This window comes from Anolis sagrei, chromosome 8 (genome assembly GCF_037176765.1).
Source record: "Anolis sagrei isolate rAnoSag1 chromosome 8, rAnoSag1.mat, whole genome shotgun sequence".
In the NCBI taxonomy this organism is placed as follows: Eukaryota; Metazoa; Chordata; class Lepidosauria; order Squamata; family Dactyloidae; genus Anolis; species Anolis sagrei.
In genome coordinates this window covers 37783926-37807032 of record NC_090028.1, presented here as the reverse complement: position 1 = coordinate 37807032, position 23107 = coordinate 37783926, and the positions used below count along the sequence as shown (strand labels likewise).

The 23107-nt window shown below is 44.5% G+C and overlaps 1 protein-coding gene across 2 annotated transcripts in view; it reads right to left on the bottom strand.

Moving 5' to 3' along the window:
• Nucleotides 1–859: 859 nt before the first annotated feature.
• MYLK3 (myosin light chain kinase 3) overlaps nucleotides 860–23107 on the bottom strand; it is a 49274-nt gene continuing 27026 nt past the window's right edge. For both annotated transcript variants that reach the window (XM_060788455.2, XM_067471126.1), the window contains exons 3-13: nucleotides 22001–22400; nucleotides 15877–16436; nucleotides 12780–12885; nucleotides 10893–10986; nucleotides 8560–8669; nucleotides 7029–7170; nucleotides 4840–4910; nucleotides 4559–4687; nucleotides 3456–3608; nucleotides 3141–3273; nucleotides 860–1423 (exon numbers count right to left, since the gene is read on the bottom strand). In XM_060788455.2, coding sequence (XP_060644438.2) covers nucleotides 1352–1423; nucleotides 3141–3273; nucleotides 3456–3608; nucleotides 4559–4687; nucleotides 4840–4910; nucleotides 7029–7170; nucleotides 8560–8669; nucleotides 10893–10986; nucleotides 12780–12885; nucleotides 15877–16436; nucleotides 22001–22400 — 1970 coding nt within the window. In that variant the 3' untranslated portion in view covers nucleotides 860–1351. The remainder of the gene's footprint in view (nucleotides 1424–3140; nucleotides 3274–3455; nucleotides 3609–4558; nucleotides 4688–4839; nucleotides 4911–7028; nucleotides 7171–8559; nucleotides 8670–10892; nucleotides 10987–12779; nucleotides 12886–15876; nucleotides 16437–22000; nucleotides 22401–23107) is intronic.

Here is a 23107-nt window from a genome sequence, read left to right as displayed (position 1 = left end):
GCAACAGTCTTTGCAGTTTGATATTTAAATCCTTTAATAATAATAATAATAATAATAATAATAATAATAATAATAATATGATATTATTATTATTATTATTATTATTATTATTATTATTAGAAACACAACAAGATGAGTCCACAGCAGACACTCTGCTGGCTGTTGTATTGGATTGTCAGGATTAATTTAGATATATGTGTGTTTTAAATGTGCTTTTATGTATTTCCAAGATGGATTCTACTGTGTATTAGAAATGCTGTGCAGAATGTTTATTCCATGAGGCTGTGATTATGTAACCTTGAGAGAAGTGAGATAATGTTTGCTCTGGCTGGGAACAGAAGGGAGTAGCTAGTCTCAGCTAGAGAGAAGAGAGATAAGCAGATGTGAAGAGACTTTCGTTTTGACTAGTTCCTGATTGTAGCTCGCTGTAGTAAGACGTGTCTTTTGAATAGTAAAACTTAGTTTCTTTTGCAACTGAAAGCCTGCAGAGTCCTTATTGTACAACACAGTATCTGCTGATCTAGCAATCCTTCTGCTGCGCACCTCCAAACTCTGACATGGATCACACGTCGGACACTTCCCAAGTGTCTAGGACTGTGCGATGTATCAGAGAATAATGCGTGCAGATCCCAGTAAGATGGCCTTTTGCAGCTGGCAGATGGGAATTTTGTCAGCGCCGATTGTGTTTAAGTGCAGGCCAAGGTCTTTAGGAACTGCACCCAGTGTGCCGATCATCACTGGGACAACCTTTATTGGTTTGTGCCAGATTATTATTATTATTATTATTATTATTATTATTAATAATAATAATAATAATAATAATAATAATTTTTGCTTATCCAACATTCTGCCGGCCCGTTTATGCTGGATAAACGAGACTCTACTGTAAATTTAAAAATATTCTTGATGCCTAGTTTTTTTTGGATCTTTTCCTCAGGTTGTTTGGGGCACTGATTCAGAAAACTGCATTGGATAAACAGTATAAGTGACTGCTATACGGCTGATGGGGGAAACTGATGCCATTTTTGGAATCATCAAGTCATAATAGACCCAGAAACGAAGCTAACATTAGAGGCACCAAAAAGTGTGTCTAATTGAAGAAAGAAGAGACTTCAGATTTAAGTCTTTTCCATTCCTATCTTCTTGTGGAAACTTGTCAAAGAAGGCAACCACTTTTCTTCGGCTACAAACCACTGGATCCTACTTGTCTTGGAGACTGAAACTGGAACACGCTTTGTGGCTACGTATGTAATGGACATTAGGGAAAGAAATCCAATGGCCAAGTAGGTGCGGAGTTGAGCTGGTCGCTACAATCTTCAAGTCTTTCCGTGTTTCACTGATTGATAGCAGGTTACTCTGGACTCTCAGACAGGCTGGGGAACCTTCTCAACCTGTTGGCAGCAGCTACTACATAGAAATGTTTCTGTAAAGAAAGCAGAAATACAATATTAATCTACTAGCCGTCCCCTGCCACGCGTTGCTGTGTCCCAGTCTGGCGATCTGGAAAATAAAGTAATGAGAAAGTGTTGGATTCTAATATATGTAATTTCTTTCTGCTTGTGGGTAAACAGTATTTCTTGCTGTTTCTTTGTCAGCGTTGATGTGGAGATTGTCTGGTTTGCATTCTCTGGAACATACAACATATCATTGTCCTTCTTTAGAGGTTCATTACAAATCTATGATACTATATCTGTGTATAAATCATATATATCTATCCATATCTATGGCTGGATGGCTCTTTGTCAGGAGGGCTTTGATCATGTTTTCTTGCCCTGGTGAAGGGAGTTGGGTTGGATGGCCTTAAATATTTTCTGTTGCTCATGAGGGTTCTGTGTGGGAAGTTTGCCCCAATTGTCGTTCGTGGGGATCAGAATGCTCTTTGATTGCAGGTGAACTATAAATCCCAGTAACTACAACTCCCAAATGTCAAGGTCTATTTCCCCCAAACGAGCATGCAGCTGATTTGGAATATGTTACATTGAGAAAACCACTGGTTGAAGTGCTCTGTAACAACAAATCTTTGCTAATCTCTCCAAAATGTTTTGTAGGCTTCCAGTTCATTTTGTAATGCTTCGGAGTTGTCCTGTTGTGATTAGTAATTTGGAGGTTTGTATTAAGGAATCATAGAAATCTCCAAATTATGAAACAGACCTCCAAAGCTTTGCACAGCTCTGGTATTTAGATCCTTGGAAATTTACTAGTATATTCTATCCATTCCTGCCCTACATTGTTGAAATGCAAATTTTGCATTGGGATTACAATTGCATTTGGATTTGAAATTATGCTCTTGGGCTGTTGCACCTCAGGATAGATTCACCTTGCTGAAATCACCAGAACTGCACACAGACTGAAGTTTTTGTAGTTTATTAAAAAGTAAAAGATGGAAAGTTTAAAAAGTAGTGTTCCAAATATCAATAAAACATAGCACTGTAAAGCAGAATTCCAAATGGCACCAACGAAACAAAGTCCCATGAGAACATGACAAAATCCCAAGACCATGGACACAGGAAAACGAGTACTAGCTGCTTGGTTGAGCGAGAAGTTGCTCTGACAAAGGTTTGTTTTCAAACACACTGCTTAATATCCTTTGCAATACATGAAAGCATTTCTTTGGCCTCTGACCTCCTTCTTGTTGGCTATTCTCACACTCCTTCGAACTCTGAATTCCAAACGGTCAGCCCGATCTAAGGTTCCCGTTTCATCAAGGTCAGGCTGCTCGTTAGTGTCAACCTGGTTGCCTTCCTGCCTACTATGAGGCTGAGAACTGTCCTCCCTTCCTGAGTCAACTTGCACCTGGCTAGTTTCAGTATCAAAAACATCATTCCCTGCTGTGGGAAACTGAACTTGTACACCTCATTGTCTACAACAGGAACATTTTCAACCTGATTGTGAACCTGAATCCCATCATCCTCGTCAGAGTCACTCCGAGACCCCATCTGAGTCACAACACTATCAGTCTGTGTCTGTGGTTCCAACTGAGTCACAACATGGGTCACAGTTCCCAGCATCTCCATCTTGGTCCTCCTGCAGATCAAAGATTAACTTTTCCTAGGTTCTGTGGTCAAGTATGATAGCAGTAAATGGTATTGGTAACATAAATTGTGTTCAGAAAAGAACAAAAATGCCAGTGTGACGCTTACCTTCCATTTGCGCTGAGCCATGTAACGCTGTAGTAGCAGCTGAGACTTTAAGCGGACCTTGGACTTCTTGGCTTTGGCAGGAAGATCCGTCAGCCACTCATGTTTAAGGCACTTGGCTGCACTTGTTCTGCCGCTGCGAAGACAGAGAAGACAAGGAGGGAAGGAAATCCATGGAACATCAGATCTTCTCAAAGCTACAAGTGAAGCAAAGCCTATGCTACTCAATGATCACACTGTATTCCACCTTAACTGCCTACAGAATTCTGGGATTTGCCATTTAGGTAGTGACCCTATTTCAAATATGGCACCCCTTACCTTTTTTCCTTGACGAGGAGCCTGGAGACAAAGTCTTTGGCCTCGTCGGACACTTGCTCAAAGGCTTCTGCATCAAAATCCCAACTGCAGTTGACAATGTAATTCATGGTCTCTGTATCTGTTTCTCCGAGGAAAGGCGACAAGCCACTGAGCCTGAAAGAGGGAGTGAAGACTTGTTATGCCCATGACACGCCCACATGTGCTTCGCACAAACGCCACTGCATCATCTTTCCATGGGTCAAGTGTGGTATAATGGAGGAACCAGGTGCTGTCACAACTAAATCCTCTTGTTGCACTCCAGGTCAGGAAAAAGCCCTCTGACTTTGAAACACACCACACGAAGAGTGAAGAAACAAATCTTCTTTTACTGAAGCTTAGTAAATTGCCAGAAGAAATAAATACTTGTAAGAAAATAAGAAAGTTCCAAAAGGTAATAAGTCCATAAAAGGTAGTAACACAAAGCAATGTCCACATCAGATATAAAAGCAATCCAAGACAGCATTTATCCAAGCAGGAATCAATAGGAAGCAAAGACAATCCAAAAGGCTAAAAGTCTCCACAGGAACAAGACCCCTTGAACAGGATTTCCATAGCACATGAACTTGATTTCCAAACGATGCCTGATCTAACAGATTTCCCCTTGAGGCAAACCTTATATCCCAAAACTCAGAAATTGGTTTCGCTTTCCCCCACATTTACCCCTTATCAGACGAAGCCTTTCAGAGCAACGTAAACACTGAGTTTACTGTCGATCCTGGCGAATCTCCAGCTGCCTATTCTTCAGCTCCCTATCTGGCTCTGGCTGCTCATTAAAATTCCCAGGTGTCAGATTGTTTTCCAAACCCAAATCTTGAGAGCTCATAGAGAGAGGGAGTGAACGGTCATTGCTAGGCCCAGCAGGAATATTCTCATGAGAAACTGTCCTTTGCACTGAGGCCTCTCTGTCATTGTCTGCCTGAAAATCATTGACCAAACCATCTCCATCTCGTACCTCAGCCTTGGCACCATCATTTCTCTCATCATTTCCCACATCAGGATCCTGAAACACAAACACAGACTGATTCCCAAAACCTCTCCCCCTCCTTCCCCAAAGGTTTACTCACAGCATATACGCTATGACGCCAACACTCCACATATCCGTCGGGAATGAGACAAAGTCATAGTTCACCACTTCAGGAGCCAGGAACTCCGGAGTGCCAAAGTTCACTTTGAGCTTGTCACGGGGTTTATACCTTTACCAGAAGGGAGAGAGGAAGACGGGATGATGAAATGATGCTCCAACAGGCGCATGGGATATACATCAAGCTGAGGATTTTAACCAACTGTTGCAAACAGTGACAAGGCATCCATTTTTTAAAAATGAGTGGAAGTGGTCAAGGCTTACCTCCGTGCCAATCCAAAATCAATGATTTTAATCTGGTTTCCCGTGTGACTCACACATAGTATGTTCTCAGGCTGCAAAAGAAAAGAGCATGCTTAGAGCAACATCTGCAATACTTTCAGAATGGGATGCTGACTTGGTGGTATCAAAATGAAGGGTTCAAGTCCCTTCTTAGCTTTAGTTCAGGACTTGACCTTTGGCCATTAACTCTCTCTCTCTGCCCAATCTACTCCAATGAAGAAAGTTCACTAGGAGGATAATATTAGGCCAGGCTGTAGCACAGCTGGTTAACCGCCAGTAGCAATAGATCACTGCCAACTGGAAGATGGCAAGTTTGAAGTCCGAGTCGGATTGAGTACCCGACTGTTAAGCCAAGCTAACTGTCCACCTAAGCAGTTTGAAAACAGCTGAGCTGTGAGTAGAGAAATTAGGTACCGCTTAAAGCTGGTTAATCTCCAGCAGCAATAGATCACTTCCGACTGGAAGATTGAGCACCTGAGTTGGATTGAGCACCCGACTGTTAAGCCAAGCTAACTGTCCACCTAAGCAGTTTGAAAACAGCTGAGCTGTGAGTAGAGAAATTAGGTACCACTTAAAGCTGGTTAATCTCCAGCAGCAATAGATCACTGCCGGCTGGAAAATTGAGCACCCTAGTCAGATTGAGCACCCGACTGTTAAGCCTAGCTTACCGTCCACCTAAGCAGTTCGAAAGCAGCTGAGCTGTGAGTAGAGAAATTAGGTACCGCTTAAAGCTGGTTAATCTCCAGGAGCAATAGATCACTGCCGACTGGAAGATTGAGCACCCGAGTCGGATTGAGCACCCGACTGTTAAGCCTAGCTAACTGTCCACCTAAGCAGTTTGAAAAAGCTGAGCTGTGAGTAGAGAAATTAGGTACCGCTTAAAGCTGGTTAATCTCCAGCAGCAATAGATCACTGCCGACTGGAAGATTGAGCACCCGAGTCGGATTGAGCACCTGACAGTTAAGCCTAGCTAACTGTCCACCTAAGCAGTTCTAAAACAGCTGAGCTGTGAGTAGAGAAATTAGGTACCGCTTAAAACTGGTTAATCTCCAGCAGCAATAGATCACTGCCGACTGGAAGATGGCAAGTTAGAAGTCCGAGTAGGATTGAGCACCTGACTGTTAAGCCTAGCTTACTGTCCACCTAAGCAGTTCGAAAACAGCTGAGCTGTGAGTAGAGAAATTAGGTACCGCTTAAAGCGGGGAGGTATTTTACGATACCATAAAAATGCCAGTGATCAAAGAACAAGGAGGAAATACGATCAAAATGATTTGACATCATAGTGAATGAAGGGATAGCACCCTCCTGTGGCCAGATTCGAACATAACCTCCAAGTGCCAAAGTTGGAAAATGGCAAAATACACAAGACACCTATCAGGCCAACGAGTAAAAACACTGAAAAACACAGCAGAGGAGACTTTAAAAGCCAAAAAAAACCCCATTACAACGCATGCGCAAAACCACACACATATATATGCACACAAAGCACATATACACAGACTGGGCCACAGCAATGCATGGCGGTGGATGGCTAGTAAATAATAAATAAATATTAATAATATAGGAACAAGATGGATGCCACATCCCAAGCCCCCAGAGCTCATCAGCGAGAGGACAATATATTGGTCCAGTTATTGATTGTTATGCATAACAATCAATAAATGGACCAATAATAAATATTATTAGGCCTTTCCTAATAATATTTATTCAGAGCAGGTTTGCCATCTATATAAATAAAAATGAAATGTCCGTTTGTGGGATTAACATAACTCAAAAACTATTGGATGAATTGACATGAAATTTGGACACAATGCACATACCAGGCCAACGGGGTGACCAACTGACCATCACTCATAAAAACACAACAGAAGGGATTAAAAGGCCAAAAAAGCAAAAAGATGCTACAGCACATGCACAAAAATGACTCCCCCTGGTAAACAAAACACACAAAAGCATATCCACACTCTCTTTCGGACTACAGTTCCCAGTATCCCCTAAACTAGGCCCTTTAGAGAGGAGGATGATCCAAATGCACTGCTTCCAAGATGTAAGCTTCCTAAATTTGCGGCACAAACTGACCCTCCCGATGACCTTGAAGAACCGTGTCCATCACCTTCCCTCCCAACATTTAATTTTTACTTTTTCTTTCAGTGAGATGAACTCTCCCTCACCTTCAGGTCCAGATGAAGGATATATTGTTGATGCAGGTAGTGGATCCCTTCACATATTTGTTTGGTAAAGAGGATCGCATCCAGCTCAGTCAGGTTGTAGTTTTCGTCTATGATCCGGTCAAACAACTCACCGCCATCCACACTGGCAAAACAGAACATTGAGGACAAACACAACTGATGTAGATTGCATTCAACAAACATTAAGTATATGGATGCAGTGTTATCATTCATAGGTTACTCAACGAGAGGATGCTTGCCACAGATGCAGGCAAAATGTCAGGAGAGAATGCTTCTAGAACATGGACATACAACCTGAAAAACCTACAACAACCCTTTGTGGATTTGATCAATATGTACTCTCTAGATCAGTGTCTCTCAACCTGGGGGTCGCGAGGGGGTGTCAGAGGGGTCACCAAAGACCACCAGAAAACACAGTATTTTCTGTAGGTCATGGAGGTTCTGTGTGGGAAATTTGGCCCAATTCAATCGTTGGTAGGGTTCAGAATGCCCTTTGATTGTAGGTGAACTATAAGTCCCAGCATTCTGAACTCCACCAATGATGGAATTGAACCAAACTTGGCACACAGAACTCCCATCGCCAACAGAAAATATTGGAAGGGTTTGGTGGGCATTGACCTTGAGTTTTGGAGTTGTAGTTCACCTACATCCAGAGAGCACTGTGGACTCAAACAATGATAAATCTTGACCAAACTTGGCATGAATTCTCAATATGCCCAAATGTGAACACTGATGAAGTTTGGGGTAAAACAGACCTTGACCCTTGGGAGTTGCTGGGATTTATAGTTCACCTACAATCAAAGAGTATTCTGAACCCCACCAAGGATAAAATTGAAGTAAACTTGACATGCAGAACTCCCATCACCAATGATACTGGAAGGGTTTGGTGGGCATCGACCTTGAGTTTTGAAGTTATAGTTCACCTAAATCCAGAGAGCACTGTGGACTCAAACAATGATAAATCTCGACCAAACTTGGCATGAATACTCAATATGCCCAAATGTGAACAGTGATGGAGTTTGGGGAAAACAGACCTTGACACTTGGGAGTTGCAGTTGCTGGGATTTATAGTTCACCTACAATCAAAGAATATTCTGAACCCCACCAAGGATAGAATTGGGCTAAACTTCCCATACGGAACACATATGTTCCAAAGAAAATACCGTGTTTCCTGATGGTCTTTGGCGAGCCCTCTGTCACCCCCTTTGCAACCCCCCAGGGGTCCCGGCCCCCAAGTTAAGAAACGATGCAGTAGCATGATTCAATGGTCAACTTTGAGCAAAGAACCTAAATATTCACACAGAAGTATTATATCAGGTAAAAAAAGTGGGTGCTTTTTCTGGTTTTTCAACTTTCACCCCAACTGTAGAAACGCACTGATATCCATGAAAGCTCATGCTAAAATAATAAGATAGATTTTTAAAATTTCCTTTTCTTTCTCTTCCTAACTTTGGTATTCTCCAGATGTCTGGACCCATAACCCCCATCAACCGTTTCCCAAAAGAGGACTTACTACTCCATGATTAAGGTGAGGTTGTTCTTGGACTCAAAAGCATCGTAGAGCTGGATCAAATTGACGTGGTTCAGTTGATTCATAATATTGATCTCATTTTTCACTTCCTCCTGAAAGATGAGACATGACAGCTGTAACGTCAGGATAAGACATACAACTGATTGTTAAGTTTTTAGAGAGACTAATGTGTAAATGGATTTACTGAAAAGAAAGAATTTTGGGACAATATATTGGCCATGGAAAAGAAAACAATAACAAAAAATTATGATAAACTAGCTGTACCCGCCACGCATTGCTGTGGCCAACCTCCCCTCCCAATTTCTCTCTTTCCTTCCTTTCCTCTTTTTCTTTCCCTATCTCTCATCTTTCTTCCATCTCTACCTGCTTCTTTCCTCCCTTTCTTTGCTCTTTGGTTACATCCTTCCTTCCTTCCTTCCTTCCTTCCTTCCTTCCTTCCTTCCTTCCTTCTTTCCTTCCTCCCTCCTTCCCTATCTTTTGTTCCTTCTCTCCTTCCTTCCCTCTCTTTTTCCTTTCACTTTTTTATTTCCCTCTCTCCTTCCTTGCTTCTCTATCTTTCTTTCTTTCCTTCTTTCCCTCCCTGCTTCTCTCCTTCCTTCCCTTTTTCCCTCCTCTCGTTACTTCTTGACTGTCCCTTCTATTTAATATTGTATTTATATCTTAGAAAGAAGGAAAAGAAAGAAGGAGGGACAGGAAGGGAGGGAGGGAGGAGGAAGGAAGGAAGGAAGGAAGGAAGGAAGGAAGGAAGGAAGGAAAGGAGGGGGATGAAGAAAGGGGGGAGGGAAGGAAATGAAGGGGGAGGAAATGAAGAAAGGGAAAGAAGGAGGAAAGGGGGGAGGGAGGGAGGAAGGAAAAGAAGGAAAGGAAGAAGGAAGGAGGGACAGGAAGGAAGGAAAAAGAAAGGGGGGAAAGAAGGGAAGGAAGGAAAAAGAAGGAGGGACAGGGAGGGAGGGAGGGAGGGAGGAGGAAGGAAGGAAGGAAGGAAGGAAGGAAGGAAGGAAGGAAGGAAGGAAGGAAGGAAGGAAGGAAAGGAGGGTGGATGAAGAAAGGGGGAGGGAAGGAAATGAAGGGGGAGGAAATGAAGAAAGGGAAAGAAGGAGGAAAGGGGGAGGGAGGGAGGGAGGGAGGGAGGAAAAGAAGGAAAGGAAGAAGGAAGGAGGGACAGGAAGGAAGGAAAAAGAAAGGGGGGAAAGAAGGGAAGGAAGGAAAAAGAAGGAGGGACAGGGAGGGAGGGAGGAAGAAAGGGAAAGAAGGAGGAAAGGGGAGAGGGAGGGAGGGAGGAAAAGAAGGAAAGGAAGAAGGAAGGAGGGACAGGAAGGAAGGAAAAAGGAAGGGGAGGAAAGAAGGGAAGGAAGGAAAAAAAGAAGGAGGGACAGGGAGGGAGGAAGGAAGGAGAAGGAAGGAAGGAGGAAGGAAGGAGAGAAAGAAAGGAGGGGGTGAAGAAAGGGGGGAGGGAAGGAAATGAAGGGGGAGGAAATGAAGAAAGTGAAAGAAGGAGGAAAGGGGGAGGGAGGGAGGGAGGGAGGGAGGAAAAGAAGGAAAGGAAGAAGGAAGGAGGGACAGGAAGGAAGGAAAAAGGAAGGGAGGGAGGGAAAGAAGGGAAGGAAGGGAAAAAAAGAAGGAGGGACAGGGAGGGAGGAAGGAAGGAGAAGGAAGGAAGGAGGAAGGAAGGAGGGAAAGAAAGGAGGGGGTGAAGAAAGGGGGGAGGGAAGGAAATGAAGGGGGAGGAAATGAAGAAAGGGAAAGAAGGAGGAAAGGGGAGGGAGGGAGGGAGGGAGGAAAAGAAGGAACGGAAGAAGGAAGGAGGGACAGGAAGGAAGGAAAAAGGAAGGGGGGGAAGAAGGGAAGGAAGGAAAAAAAGAAGGAGGGACAGGGAGGGAGGGAGGAAGGAGAAGGAAGGAAGGAGGAAGGAAGGAGGGAAAGAAAGGAGGGGGTGAAGAAAGGAGGGAGGGAAGGAAGGAAACGAAGGGGAAGGAAATGAAGAAAGAGCAGAGAGTGGATGGACATCTGTCAGGGATGCTTTGATTCTGTGTTCCTGCATGGAAGAAGGGGGTTGGACTGGATGGTCCTTCTGGTCCCTTCAACTCTATAATTCTATAATTTTGATTTTATGATCCTATGATCACAAAGTATGGGTGAATTGTGGGGTGTCTATCTGAACCCTTGGAAAAGTTATCTATTTGGACGACAAATCCCATAATCTTCCAGCTACCAAGTAACTTCTCTAGGCGCATCTCTGTTTATGACGGAGGTTCTGGTCCAACGTATGATCCCACCACCTGTGGCCCCTTTATTTTCGAAAAGGATAGAGTTACCCTTTCTTTGGCCACTTTCACTTTGATGATTTTGGCCGCAAGGCAGAGCCCGGTTGACTTTTCGTCGCACTTGTGCACTTGACCGAAGCGCCCGCTGTGGAGAGACGGAGAGCAGAGCGTCAGCGAAGCCGGAGGGGAAAGGGCTTAGGGGGCAACTCCCCGCAGACGCCTCCAGAGACCAACTATTCTTATCGGCCATTAAAAATAACCTGGTACAAAGCGAACGGCATCGGGAGGTCAGGAGTCCAGGAGCTCCTCTTTCTCCCAGCTTAAGGGGGGATTAAGGATGATCTTTCCATCCAGTTGTTCCTTGCTTACGTTAAAATATTACACCTCATTTAGATATTCCTCCATTTCACGATGGGACGGCAGCCCAACGCTGGTCCGCATTTGGTTCCGTAACAGGACATGCCAAGGTGGCGACCCTTAAGTAGTGCATTCCCAAAGCCCTCTTAGGAAGCAAACTTGCTAGATCTAGGGAAGTCATGCTCCTCATGCTCCCCATTTCATTGAATCTTAGTATGTTTCTCTTTGTGCTAGAGGTGACTATGGTGCACTTCAGCACAAACCAGGGAATGAATGTGGGGACACATGGCTCGAGATCACTGTGAAAAAGGTGTGAAAAAGATCTTGGAATCCTTGTGGACAACAAGTTAAACATGAGCCAACAATGTGATGAGGCGGCACAAAAAGCCAATGGGATGTTGGCCTGCATCAATAGGAGCATAGTATCTAGATCCAGGAAAAGTCATGCTACCCATGCTTTATTTTGCCTTGGTTAGACCACACCTGGAATATTGTGTCCAATTCTGGGCACCACAATTCAAGAGAGATATTGACAAGCTGGAATGTGTCCAGAGGAGGGCGACTCAAATGATCAAGGGTCTGGAGAACAAGCCCTATGAGGAGCGGCTTGAGCTGGGCATGTTTAGCCTGAAGAAGAGGAGGCCAAGATGAGACATGATGAGGGCCATGGATAGATATGTGAGGGGAAGTCATAGGAAGGAATAGAATCATAGAGTTGGAAGAGACCTCATGGGCCATCCAGTACACCCCCCTGCCATGAAGCAGGAACATTGCATTCAAAGCACCCCCGACAGATGACCATCCAGCCTCTTTTTCAAAGCCTCCAAAGAAGGAGCCTCCACCACACTCCAGGGCAGAGAGTTCCACTGCTGAACAGCTCTCACAATCAGGAAGTTCTTCCTAACGTTCAGGTGGAATCTCCTTTCTTGTAGTTTGAAGCAACTGCTCCATTGCATCCTAGTCTCCAGGGCAGCAGAAAACAAGTTCACTCCTTCCTCCCTATGACTTCCCCTCACATATTTATACATGGCCCCTATCATGTCTCCTCTCAGCCTTCTCTTCTGCAGGCTAAACATGCCCAGCTTTTTAAGCCTCTCCTCATAGGGCTTGTTCTCCAGACCCTTGATCATTTTAGTCACCATCCTCTAGGAGGGAGCAAGCTTGTTCTCTGCTGCCCTGGAGACTAGGACGCAATGGAACAATGGCTTCAAACTACAAGAAAGGAGATTCCATCTGAACATGAGGAAGAACTTCCTGACTGTGAGAGCCGTTCAGCAGTGGAACTCTCTGCCCGGAGTGTGGTGGAGGCTCCTTCATTGGAGGCTTTTAAACAGAGGCTGGATGGCCATCTGTCGGGGGTGCTTTGAATGCAATTTTCCTGCTTCTTGGCAGAATGGGGTTGGACTGGATGGCCCATGAGGTCTCTTCCAACTCTGTGATTCTATGATAGGAAGTGGTACCATATTTGTGCTCTTAGGACAGGTTTGATAAACACATAGGCAAAACCCGCATATGATATGGTCTGGAGCTGGGAGCTGGGGAGCAGAGACTCACAAAAACAACGTCTCCGGTTAAACCTACCCTCCCAAGACTTCATGCTGGCATATTGCATAAGAGGCTGTCAACTCGGTTTGCTTGATGCTCACAATGCGATGCTCGAAGGGAGCCGGAGGAGGAGGGCTGTCGTCTGAAGGAGAGAAAAAAGCAGATCATGATTGCATTCATTGATTTCCGCAGCAAACAGCTGAGCCATAACTCAATTTCTTCGGCTTATACGCCTCCTCCTCGGGTGAAGAGGCATCAAGATGTGAGTGAGAACACCCACCTAATACGCCCACAGTAACGTCTCCAGGTGCTTAACAGATAGCATTTTCCCCACTGACGAAGACATCCTTCCAATGAAGCGAGGAACAAGGGAGAATATCTCCACAAACATAGAATCAAAGAGTTGGAAGAGACCTCATGGGCCATCCACTCCAACCCCATTCTGCCAAGAAGCAGGAATATTGCATTCAAATCACCCCTGACAGATGGCCATCCAGCCTTTGTTTAAAAGCTTCCAAAGAAGGAGCCTCCAACACACTCCGGGGCAGAGAGTTCCACTGCTGAACGGCTCTCACAGTCAGGAAGTTCTTCCTCATGTTCAGATGGAATCTCCTTTCTTGTAGTTTGAAGCCATTGTTCCCTTGCGTCCTAGTCTCCAGGGAAGCAGAAAACAAGCTTGCTCCCTCCTCCCTGTGGCTTCCTCTCACATATTTATACATGGCTATCATATCTCCACTCAGCCTTCTCTTCTTCAGGCTAAACATGCCCAGCTCCTTAAGCCGCTCCTCATAGGGCTTGTTCTCCAGACCCTTGATCGTTTTAGTTGCCCTCCTCTGGACACATTCCAGCTTCTCAATATCCCCCTTGAATTGTGATGCCCAGAATTGGACACAATATTCCAGGTGTGGTCTAACCAAGGCATGGGGAGCATGACTTCCCTATATCTAAACACTACGCTCCTCTTGATGCAGGCCAAAATCCCATTGGCTTTTTTTGCCGCCACATCACATTGTTGGCTCATGTTTAACTTGCTGTCCACGAGGACTCCAAGATCTTTTTCACATGTCCTACTCTCGAGCCAGATGTCCCCCATTCTGTCTCTTTGCATTTTGTTTTTCCTGCCAAAGTGGAGTATCTTGCATTTGTCACAGTTGAACTTCATTTTGTTAGTTTTGTCCCATCATCTCTCTAATCTGTCAAGATCGTTTTGAATCCTGCTCCTGTCCTCTGGAGTATTGGCTCTCCCTCCCAATTTGGTGTCATCTGCAAACTTGATGATCCTGCCTTCTAGCCCTTCATCTAAGTCATTAATAAAGATGTTGAATAGGACCGGGCCCAGGACGGAACCCTGCGGCACTCCGCTCATCACTTCTTTCCAGGATGAAGGATACATATAAATATAGTATAATACACTGCTAGGATTTCAATAACACTTTGTAGATCTTCCTTGCATATCGCTGAGCTAATTGTTTCAGATACTACATTTGAAAGCTACATCTGTGAGCCGTGAGCCAACAATGTCATGCGGCAGCAAAAAAAGCCAATGGGATTTTGGCCTGCATAAATAGGAGTCTAGTGTCTTGATCCAGGGAAGTAATGCTACCCCTCTATTCTGCCTTGGTTAGACCACATCTGGAATACTGTGTCCAGTTCTGGACACCACAATTGAAGGGAGATTTTGACAAGCTGGAATGTGTCCAGAGAAGGGCAACTAAAATGATCAAGGGTCTGTAGAACAAACCCTATGAGGAGAGGCTTAAGGAGCTGTCCATGTTTAGCCTTCAGAAGAGAAGGCTGAGACAAGGCATGATAGCCATGTATAAATATGTGAGGGAGAGCCATAGACAGGGGCGGCTGAAGCAATAGACGAGTTACGCATTTGCGTATAGCGCAAATGCCCTGAGGGCGCTCTTGAGGCACCCCTCAGGGCATTTGCCCTGAACATGAGGAAGAACTTCAGAACTGTGAGAACTGTTCAGCAGTGGAACTCTCTGCCTCAGAGTGTGGTGGAGGCTCCTTCTTTGGAGGCTTTTAAACAGAGGCTGGATGGCTATCTGTCGGGAGTGCTTTGAATGCGATTTTCTTGCTTCTTGGAGGAGGGTTGCATTGAATAGCCTACAAGGTTTCTTCCAACTCAATGATTCTATAATTCTTTCTATTATGTTATTTTGCACTGTTTATTTTATCTTGTTTCTTTATGTATTTTATTGTGATGTAATTTTTTGTTGCTTTATATTTTATTTTGCTGTATTGTATCTTCGAGCTTGGCCTCATGTTAGCTGCCCCGAGTCTCTTTGGGGAGATGGTGGCGGGGTATAAAATAATAATAATAATAATAATAATAATAATAATAATAATAATAATTGAGTATTCGTGCCAAATTTGGTCGAGATTTATCATTGTTTGAGTCCATAGTGCTCTCTGGATTTAGGTGAACTACAACTCCAAAACTCAAGGTCAATGCCCACCAAACTCATGGGAGTTCTGTGTACTAAGTTTGGTTTAATTCCATTGTTGGTGGAGTTCAGAATGCTCTTTGATTGTAGGTGAACTATAAATCCCAGCAACTACAACTCCCAAATGGGTTGAGACGATTTGTTGCCAAAATTTGGCGTGATTTCGTTCATTGGTTCTTTTGTTTTTAAGGTACTCATTATGCACAGAGCATTTATATATATATATATATACACACACACACACACAAATATATTTGTGTATATGTGTATATATGTGGTTTTGCGCATGCATTGTAATGTATTTTTTTATTTTTTGTCTTTTTAAATCTCTTCCGCTGTGTTTTTCTGTGTTTTGATGAGCGATGGTCACTCGTTGGCCTGGTAGGTGTCTTGTGTCCAATTTGATACTAATGTTGGAGAATTGTCCCTGGTCATAGTGGTCCCTGGTCAAAAAACTTTTGTTAACCTCTGACATACAGAGAGCCTTGTTGCTCCTTAAAGATTTAAAAACAGAAGTGAGACCTAGACAAATGTTGCACTCAGATCCACCCCTATCTCCAAAGCATCTCATTATGTATATGCAAGTATTCCAAGGTCCAAAAGAATGTCCACAATACAGGACATTTCTGGTCCTAGGAATTTCGGATAATGGGTATCCAACATTACCAGCTACTTACCAATGACCACCTCCTCTGCTTTGCCAGCCACTTGCAATGAGGCATTTTCTGATGGTATCTCTGCTCCTTGACCGGATCTGCTCTCCCGTCTCCTTAAGGCCAGGCTCCTTGATTCCACGCTTTCTGGCTTGACATCTTTCCCAGAGTCTTTCATTCCTGTTGTTGTTTCTTCGGGGCTTTTCACTGGGCTTCCTGGATCTTTCCCTGGGTCTTTTGCAACCAACGCTGGGCATGGCACAGCCTTGCATTGGCTCTCTACTTTTTCTTCAGTCTTTGGAGATGGCACTGACGGTAGGACCTGAGTTTTGGGTGCCTGCTTTTCCCCTGGCTTAGCAAAAGGCTTCTTTCCTTTCAGTTCTGGTGTGGGTTCAGTCCTGCTGCCCTTAGAAAGCTGCTTTGCTTTGCAAGATTCAGGCAAATGTTTTGCTCCTTCACCAACTGGGAGCGAAGGAACATCGGCTGGTGCCTCCGCACTCTTGCCTCCAGGGCTGCTGATCGTTCCTTCTTTGCTTTTCGAAGTCTTGTTTTGAGCGTCGGTCATTTGGACATCGATTGAAAGCCTACAAAGAAAATATTTCTTTTTCAGACACTTCTTAATTAATTAATTAATCAATTGACTTCATTTATATACCGCTTTTCTTGGCCCTTGAGTGACTCAAAGCGGTTAACAACAGCAATTTCAATGCACACATTACAAAACCCATTGGAGCATTTAAAAACAATAGCATAACAACAGTTAAACATCAATATGACAAATCATTCACGTCTCATCAATAGAATCAGAATCCAATCCCATCATCCGTTATTCCGTGTTCCTATAATCAATTACACTGCCTAATCGAATGCCTGTTCGAACAGCCAGGTCTTCACTTTCCTCCAAAATGCCAATAAGGAGGGGGCCGATCTGATGGCAGGGACGAGGCATAGGGCCTTCTCGGTGGTGGCTCCTCGGCTGTGGAACACCTTTCCCGTGGACATCAGGCTAGCGCCCTCCCTGTTGATATTTCGCAGGAAACTAAAGACCTGGCTGTTTAAGAAGGCATTTGAACAAGATGTGCAATGATTGGTCATTTGACCATAGGAATGGAACAACGGAAATGATACCGGATTGTGGGTTTGACGATGAGACGACACGGAATGGCTTTTGTAGTAATGTTGATGTTTTTGATGAGGATGTTTTTTGATAATGATGAATTGTGGATTATTCTTACACTATGTCTTGTATTTTGCACCTGTTTTTCTATGTTGTACACCGCAGTGAGTCGCCCCTGGGCTGAGAATTGCGGTATATAAGCGAAGTAAATAAATAAATAAATAAATATCTGTAGGAAGGGCCACCACTGAGAAGGCCCTATCTCTCGTCCCCGCCAGGTGTGCTTGTGCTGCCGGTAGGACCGAGAGAAGGGCCTCCCCAGATGATCTTAGTGTCCTAACATGTTATATTTATGTTTAATTGATTGTTTATTAGGGCATTCCACAGCCAGGGGGCCACCACTGAGAAGGCCCTGTCTCTCATCCCCGCCAGGTGTGCCTGTGATGCCGGCGGGACCGAGAGCAGGACCTCCCCAGATGATCTTAATGTCCTACCTGGTTCATAGGAGGAGATGCGTTCAGACAGGTAGTTGGGCCAGAACCGTTTAGGGTTTTATAGGATAACACCAGCACTTTGAATTGTGCCCGGTAGCAAATTGGCAGCCAGTGGAGCTGGCACAACAGAGGAGTTGTATGCTCCCTGAGTGCCGCTCCTGTTAGCATCCTGGCTGCCAAGCGTTGGACCATTTGAAGCTTCCGAGCAGTCTTCAAAGGCAACCCCACGTAGAGAGTGTTGCTGTAGTCTATACAGGATGTAACCAGAGCGTGGACTACTGTGACCAAGTCAGACTTCCCAGGATACGGGCGCAGCTGGCGCACAAGTTTTAACTGTGCGGATGCTCCCCTGGTCACCGCTGAAACCTGAGGTTCCAGGCTCAGTGATGAGTCCAAGATCACTCCCAAGCTGCGAACCTGCGTCTTCAAGGGGAGTGTGACCCTGTCCAACACAGGCTGTAACCCTATGCCCTGTTCAGCCTTGCGACTAACCAGGAGTACCTCTGTCTTGTCTGGATTCAATTTCAATTTGTTCGCCCTCATCCAGACCGTCACAGTGTCCAAGCACCGGTTCAGGACCTGAACAGCCTCCTTAGTAGCAGGTGGGAAGGAGTGACAGAGTTGGAGTCATCCGCGTACAGATGACATCGTACCCCGAAACTCCGGATGATCTCCCCCAGCGGCTTCATGTAATAGCCTTGTTGCATGTGCCGTTGAACTGTTTCCGACTGATGGTGACCTTCAGACAAACCTATCATAGGGCTTTGTTGGCAAGATTTGTTCAGAGGCTTGTTGCCTTCCTCTGAGGCTGAGAGAATGTGACTTGTCCATGGTCACTTAGTGGCTTTCAATGGCCAAGTGGGGATTTGAACCTTGGTCTCCAGAACTGAGAACCAACACTCTATCTACTATCTACTCTATCTACAACTACTATCTCATATTTATTTATTTACTGTATTTCTATACCACCCTTCTCAGCCTGCAGGCAACTCAACGCAGTTTACAGAGGCAACAATTCAATGCCCAACAACACCATGAAAACATTAAAAACATTTAAAAACATTAACATATAATATATGTGATACATTATATGTTAATGTTAACATATATAATACTAGCTGCCCCCTGCCAGGCGTTGCTGTGGCCCAGTCTGGTGATCTGGAAAAGTAATGAGAAAGTGTTGGTTTCTAATATATATAATTTCTTTACGTTTGTGGGCAAACAGTATTTCTTATGGTTTCTTTGTCAGTGTTGATGTGGAGAGTGTCTGGTTTGCCTACTTTGGAACAGGCAACATATCCTTGTCCTTCTTTAGGAGTCCTTTTCAAATCTATGATACTATATCTCTCTGTGGGTGAATCATATCTATCTATCTATATCTATGGCTGGATGGCTCTTTGTCAGGAGGGCTTTGATTACGTTTTCTTGCCCTGGTGAAGGAAATTGGACTGGGTGGCCTTAAGTATTTTCTCTTGGTCATGGGGGTTCTGTGTGGGAAGTTTCCCCAATTCTGTCATCAGAGGGGTTCAGAATGCTCTTTGATTGTAGGTGAACTATAAATCCCAGTGGCTACAACTCCCAAATGTCAAGGTCTATTTCTCCCAAACTCCATCTGTCTTCATATTTGGGCATATGGAATATTTGTGCCAAGTTTAGTCCAGATTCATCATTGTTTGAGTCCCCAATGCTCTCTGGATGTAGGTGTACAACTCCCAAATTCAAGCTCAATGCCCACCAAACCCTTCCAGTATTTTCTGTTGGTCATGGGAGTCCTTTGTGTCAAGTTTGGTTCAATTCCATCACTGGTGGAGTTCAGAATGCTCATTGATTGTAGGTGAACTATACATCCCAACAACTACAACTCCCAAATGGAAAAAAATTCAAGTGATGGTCACTCCTTGGGTTAGTAGGTGTCTTGTGTCCAAATTAGGTGTCAATTCGTCCAATGGTTTTTTAGCTATGTTAATCCCACAAACAAACATTACATTTTTATTTATATAAATTACACATTATAGCAGATGCTACCCTGCTACCTGGATAACAAACTTGTGGTGCTCCAGATGTTTATGAAGTACTGTTCCCATTAATCTTATCAGAAGAACTGATGGGAACTGAAGTCCTACAGCAGTTGGTGGAATATGTGTTCTCCAGCCCTTCTCTGCTCTTATATCTATCTATCTATCTATCTATCTATCTATCTATCTATCTATCTATCTATCTATCTATCTATATCTTATAACAACATATCTTATAGAACTCCAATACGCTGATAACAATGTCATCTGTGCGCATTCAGAAGAAGCCACTCTAAACACCTTCACAGAAGCATACGAGAAGCTCAGCCTGTCATTGAACATCGAGAAAACCAAAGTGCTCTTCCAGCAGTCACCAGCAGAGTGTTTGAGAACCGGGACATCCGTAGGGATACGAAGGTGCTTGTTTATACAGCTATTGTCCTCCCAACCCTGCTATACGCCCGCGAGACGTGGACTGTCTACAGACGTCACATGCAACTCCTGGAACAGTTCCATCAGTCTTGTCTGAATTGAACCAATCTTGGCACACAGAACTCCCATGACCAACAGCATTACTGGAAGAGTCTAGTGGGCACTGACCTTGAGTTTGGGAGTTGTAGTTTGATGAGTAGATCTACATCCTCATACTAGTGTTTAGTTTAACGTTTTTGTTATTGGAGTGCATTCCCCCCCCCCATAGGAAAGGTTTGCTCCACGACCTCCACTAAAACAAGTTCCCCTCCACAAATAATCTGTCCTTGTTTATCTCGTGTTTATCTCGCCTGAGTTTTTAATCTGTTTCTACCCAATTTTCTTTTATCCATTACATGTAGCTCGCCCATGTTACCGTGACTATGTTTATTGTGTTTATTGTAATTTTATATTGCTATGTTGTCTTTTGTTTTATGTAATTGCGTTGTTATTCTTTATTATTTGCATTTTCGGTTTTGTTTTATTTCATGTAATTGTTGTTTTGGGCTTGACCTCATGTAAGCTGCACCGAGTCCCCATCGGGGAGATGGAGCAGGGTACAAATAAAGTTTATTATTGTTGTTGTTTATTTTTATTTATTTTATTTTTATTATTTTTTATTATTTGAACTTATATGCCACCACTCCCCTGGGGCTCGGAGCGGCTTACAAGAACAGGCTAAAATCGAACACAATTTAAAACAATTTAAAACAATTTAAAAACAATCAGAGATCAAAGGCCCGTCGAAATAGATATGTCTTACATGCCCTGCGGAAAGCTGATAAATCCCGCAAGGCACGGACTTCAGGTGGCAGAGTGTTCCAGAGAGATGGTGCCACTGCTGTGAAGGCTCTGCGTCTGGTTGCTGTTAGACGCAAGGTCTTGACACTGGGAATTTCCGAGATCTTGGTCCTCAGAACGGAGGGATCTCTGGGGTTGGGAGGGGGTGAGGCGGTCCCTCAGATACATTGGCCCCAGACCATGCAAGGCCTTAAAGGTGAGTTCCATCCCTTTGAAAGTGATCCGGTGCTCAATTGGTAACCAATGCAGCTGCAGTCAGATTGGGGTTATGTGGCATCTCATCGGAATTCCCGCAAGAAGCTGATCAGCTGCATTTTGTACTAACTTGAGCTTCCGGATCACTGACAGAGGGAGGCCAATGTAGAGGGCGTTACAGTAGTCCAGTCTTGAGATGACCGTGGCCTGGATCACCGTAGCTAGGTCGTCCCTGGACAGGGAGGGGGCCAGCCGTCTAGCCTGCCGCAGGTGAAAGAAGGCGGTTCTGCTCACGGCGGAGACCTGGGCCTCCATCGTCAACAGAGGGTCCAAAAGGACTCCCAGACTCCTGACCAACGATGACGGGCGTAGCACCTCGCCATCCAGGGTAGGCAGATGGATATCCCCACTGCCTGGTTGACCCAGCCATAGGATCTTCATCTTTGCTGGATTCACCCTCAACCTGCTGGCACGTAGCCATCCAGTCACGACCTCGAGGCACTGATGGAAACAATCGGGTACAGAGTCCGGTCGGCCTTCCATCTTCAGCACAAGCTGAGTGTCATCAGCGTACTGGTAACACTCAAGCCCAAAACCTCGAACCAACTGAGCAAGTGGTCGCATATAGATGTTAAACAACATCATGTTGTTGTTGTTGTTGCTATTATTACATCCAGAGAGCACTGTGGACTCAAACAATGATGGATCTGGACCGAACTTGGCATGAATACTCAATATGCCCAAATATGAACACTGGTGGAGCTTGGGGGAAATAGACCTTGACATTTGGGAGTTGTAGTTGCTGGAATATATAGTTCACCTAAAATCAAAGAGCATTCTGAACCCCACCAATGATAGAATTAGGCCAAACTTCCCACACAGAATTCCCATGACCAACAGAAAATCTTGCATTTTCTGACGGTCTTTGGTGACCCCTCTAACACCCCCTTGTGAGTCTCCAGGGGTCCCGACCCCCAAGTTGAGAACCACTGTTCTAAGCTCTTGGGTCCTTCTATTCTCAGTATCCTAGAGTAGACAATAGGCAGGGCCGTTACCTTGTCCGCACAACGTCACTGCCAGACTTTGAGGCCGGTGGTTCTGCCTCCTTCGTGGGAGCGCTGAGCCTGGAGGTGTTTTTCCCCATTTCCTTGGGCTTTTGAGAAAGGTCTTCCAGGCCAGAGGAGGTCGTGTCCGTATTCTGGCTTCCCGAGGGATTAGCGCTGCTTTTGCTAGAAGCCAGTCCACTCTTCTGGACCACAACCTTGACACTACTTTCCTTTTGCTTTGGACACACTTTGCTGCCCTTCGTCTGCCCAGGCATTTCGGCTCTTTCCAGCTGGGCCATCCTCTCCTTGACATGGAGGCTGGAGTCAACTTTGGAGACGACTGCACTGACCGCATTCACCTTTTCACATCCTCCACTACGTTCGTCCAGTTTTTTCTCCCTTTTGTTTTCTAGGGATAGAAACAACATTCATAACTTTAGAAGGATCCATGGATAGGTCAGGGAAATCTTGGGAAAGTTACTTTTTTTTAACACCGGGAACCCTTAAGCATGTCCAATGGATTTGTAGTTCAAAAAGTTAAAAAAAACCTCTGATTTGAAAAAAAGGGAAAAAATATATATATAAAACTTTATTGTGTTTATTAATTCATTTCTATTTTTAAAGGTTGAATGAAAAGTAATGCTTCCACCTTCGTAACTCCTCAATAGATGGCTGTACTGCTATGTGGCAGGTACTGGCTTGCTCAGTAGACTCTCCTCTACAGTTCCATTTTGGCAAGAAGTCTTAGCATTGAACAGTTATGTTGTTAAAGTGCAAAGTCAAAGTGGGTCCTGCTCAAATTGGGCCCTGGTCAATGTGGGACCTGGTCAAAATGGGACCTGGTCAAACGGATCCCTGGTCAAAATGGTCCTTAGTCAAGTGGGCCCTGCTCAAAGTGGGCTCTGGTCAAAGTGGGCCCTGTTCAAAGTAGGTCCTGTTCAAATTGGACTCTGATCAAGTGGTCCCTGGTGAAGTGGTTCCTGGTCAAAGTGGGTCCTGGTCAAAATGGGTCCTGGTCAAAGTGGATCCTGGTCAAAATGGGTCCTGGTCAAAGTGGGCCCTGGTCAAAGTGGATCCTGGTCAAAGTGGATCCTGGTCAAAATGGGTCCTGGTCAA